The following is a 2,957-nucleotide window of genomic DNA, read 5'->3' on the forward strand; positions in this document are numbered from 1 at the left end:
CAGGTTGCCCAGATGAAGGCCAAAGGGATGACCCTATCAGCCATAGCAAGACAAGTTGGTCGTTTCAAATCTGTGATTTCAAGAATATTGAATCTTTACAACATCACAAACTCATTCAAGTCCGCCAAGAAGGCTGGTCGTCCACGGAAGGCAAATACAAGAGAGGACAGGATACTGCGGAGGATCTCAATGGGCAATCGTTTCCACACTGCAGCTGGAATTGCTGACCAGTTCAGCGCTGAACAGGGTAAGGGTCTGTCTCGTCATACAGTGTCTCGACGTTTAAGAGCATTTGGACTGAAAGCCGACTCTGCAGTGACCAAACCTCTCATTAGCAGAAAGAATTAAAAGGCTAGACTAAGCATGTTGTGTGGACAGAGGAGAACTGGTCCAAAGTTCACTTCAGTGATGAAAGCAAGTTTAATTTATTTGGGTCCGATGGGAAACATTATGTTCGGCGACAAACTGGAAAAAGACTGAACCCAAAGTGTGTAAAGAAGTCAGTGAAAAGTGGAGGAGGAAGTGTCATGGTTTGGGGCAAGTTTTCTGCAGCAGGAGTTGGGCCTCTTATACAGCTACATGGCAGAGTGAATGCAAATGTTTATCAGAACCTTCTTCAACAACATATGTTTCCTTCCCTGCGTTCATCACCCAATCAGCCCGCAGTGTTCATGCAGGACAACGCTCCATGTCACACAGCAAAACGGGTAAAGCAGTTCCTTGAAATTGAAAACATTGAAATAATGACATGGCCTGCCCAGAGTCCTGATCTCAACCCAATAGAGAACCTCTGGAAAATCCTTGGCGTCAAAGTTATGGCCAAGAAACCCACTACAGTCACCAAACTGTGGAGGAGACTGGAAGAAGAGTGGACCAAAATCACACCAGAGCAGTGTGAGAGACTAGTGCTGTCCTGTGGCCGCAGATGTGCTGAAGTCATTCAGAGCAGAGGCCTGTACACTTCCTACTAATTGCTGACTGTTGTAACCTTCAGAAAATTTTGTTGTAATCTTTTTCCATGCTACAGTCATTGTTGTTCTTTAATTTTGATCAGTGTGTTTTTTGCAAAATAATATATTTTTTAATGCCTTAGTTATTTTGTGGAAAACTCCTTCAACTGTTGAGCAGTGAAGAAGACATTATTTCAGAATTGTTCAATTGTTTATAAATTGTTCTCTAATTTTGATCGCCTGTGTGTGTATATATGTATATAGATAGATAGATAGATAGATAGATAGATAGATAGATAGCCAAGATGAAGTGGAAGACTCAAGGGGCCTGCACAAAACCCTGATCTCAACCCACCAGAGGATCTTTCAGATAAACTGACTGCACCGAGGCCCTGACATCAGTCTGACCTCACTAATGCTCTTGCACCTGAATGAGCACAAATCCCCACCGTAATGCTCCAAACTCTGGCTGAAAGCCTTTTGTAGCACCATATTATTTTAATTAATGCCTAGAATTCTGGAATTGTCAGCAAGCACATATGGGTCTGGCAAAGATGTCCACACACGTCTGGTGAAATAGTGTATTATCTTAAATTAGAGAAAAGACAAGTGAACTACCGGCATGGATCTTGGTAGAAGTTTTCCATTAACTTTTCGGAGACATCGCTCTGCTGCGGCTTTATCTGGCAGCTCCACGAAGCAGTAACCAACAGCAGACCTGCAATTCAGTCACCAATATATTCACACTGCAGAAGAATATGTACATAGATCCAATAAAAAACGGTTCACTTTTGAACGAAATAAATATATTAAAACCTGTTATATACTAAAGCCAGGATAGCGTGTGTAATCTGCAAACTTACTTGTTGGCTTTGTTTCGGATAATCTTTACACTGACCACAAGCTCTCCCATGGTGGCAAAGGCACGGGTGACAAAGTTTTCATCCATGTAGGGATCAACCTTTTCACAGTAAAACAAGAGTGTTAAAACAACCTGCCTGGGATTTTACTACTTAAACATCAACAACTGGTTACCTGAGCTCATATGTCCTACCGACCAAAAGCTCACTTCTCTTTTAAGAAACTACATTAACTCCAATTAGAGATCAACAAGTTCTTAAAGATCTAGTAATAAAAACATCTTTTGATGCTTTAAAACACTTACATTGCCCATCCACAAGCAGCTCATGACTCCCAGGTCAGGGGTTTGGGTGATATGTACAGGAAGAATTCACGTTTTAGCTACACTTCTTCTTCTTCTGTCCCAGTTGACAACCAAGTTGTCGCCTACTGACCCCTAGAGGACAAAATAAGAGTGACGACAATAAAAAAAACTTGATTCTTGCTGAACCAACGTACAAAGGATATAAAATCGCAACATTTTAGACCTACATCCATCACCTACGTTCTTCTTCTATCAGCAAACCCAGACGTAAATAATTTCGGTACGCTGTGAACAGTGCAGATTGACGAGGAATTCATTGGCAATTGCGTGTTCGACTCAGGCGCATGCGTGAAGAGGCTGAAACGGGTTGCCAGGTCCACGCATGATATGAAATTTCTGTAAATTCTGTAAAACTTGGAATATATATGGTTAATTGTATTTAATCTCAAAATGAAGGCGCATAAAAGTTAACAGTCAGTGTATTATGGATACATTATGTGTACTACTGACATTATAGGAGACTGGTGGAGGAATGGCGGGTCTAATATTGCTGCACTGTTGCATTATATATTACCTGTATCTAGCAAGATATGGTGTAAAAGGTTTAAATGGTTTCAGTATACCAGAACTTGGAATATATAACTGCATTATCTAAGCAAATTACAGAGTATTTGTTTTCTGTTGATTTATTTAAATAAATAAATAAATAAATAAATAAATAAGAGAAAACAAGGCAACTTTAATTACATTTTGTTATTTTCATATTGTATAATTATATATTTATATAGATTATAGATATAATCTATAATTCAACGTTTACTTTCAGCCTTTAATCAAGATTG

At 39.6% G+C, this 2,957-nt stretch overlaps 1 protein-coding gene across 4 annotated transcripts in view; it reads right to left on the reverse strand.

Moving 5' to 3' along the window:
• Positions 1–2,452, reverse strand: part of LOC124383900 (tRNA selenocysteine 1-associated protein 1-like) — a 7,078-nt gene extending 4,626 nt beyond the window's left edge. For 2 of the 4 annotated variants that reach the window (XM_046846275.1, XM_046846271.1), the window contains exons 1-4: positions 2,343–2,452; positions 2,116–2,247; positions 1,814–1,911; positions 1,569–1,668 (exon numbers count right to left, since the gene is read on the reverse strand). In XM_046846275.1, the coding sequence (XP_046702231.1) occupies positions 1,569–1,668; positions 1,814–1,911; positions 2,116–2,139 (222 nt within the window). In that variant the 5' untranslated portion in view covers positions 2,140–2,247; positions 2,343–2,452. The remainder of the gene's footprint in view (positions 1–1,568; positions 1,669–1,813; positions 1,912–2,115; positions 2,248–2,342) is intronic. The other 2 variants (XM_046846272.1, XM_046846274.1) reach the window with 2 other exon arrangements.
• Positions 2,453–2,957: the final 505 nt, after the last annotated feature.

Source organism: Silurus meridionalis, chromosome 4 (genome assembly GCF_014805685.1).
Source record: "Silurus meridionalis isolate SWU-2019-XX chromosome 4, ASM1480568v1, whole genome shotgun sequence".
Taxonomy (NCBI): domain Eukaryota; kingdom Metazoa; phylum Chordata; class Actinopteri; order Siluriformes; family Siluridae; genus Silurus; species Silurus meridionalis.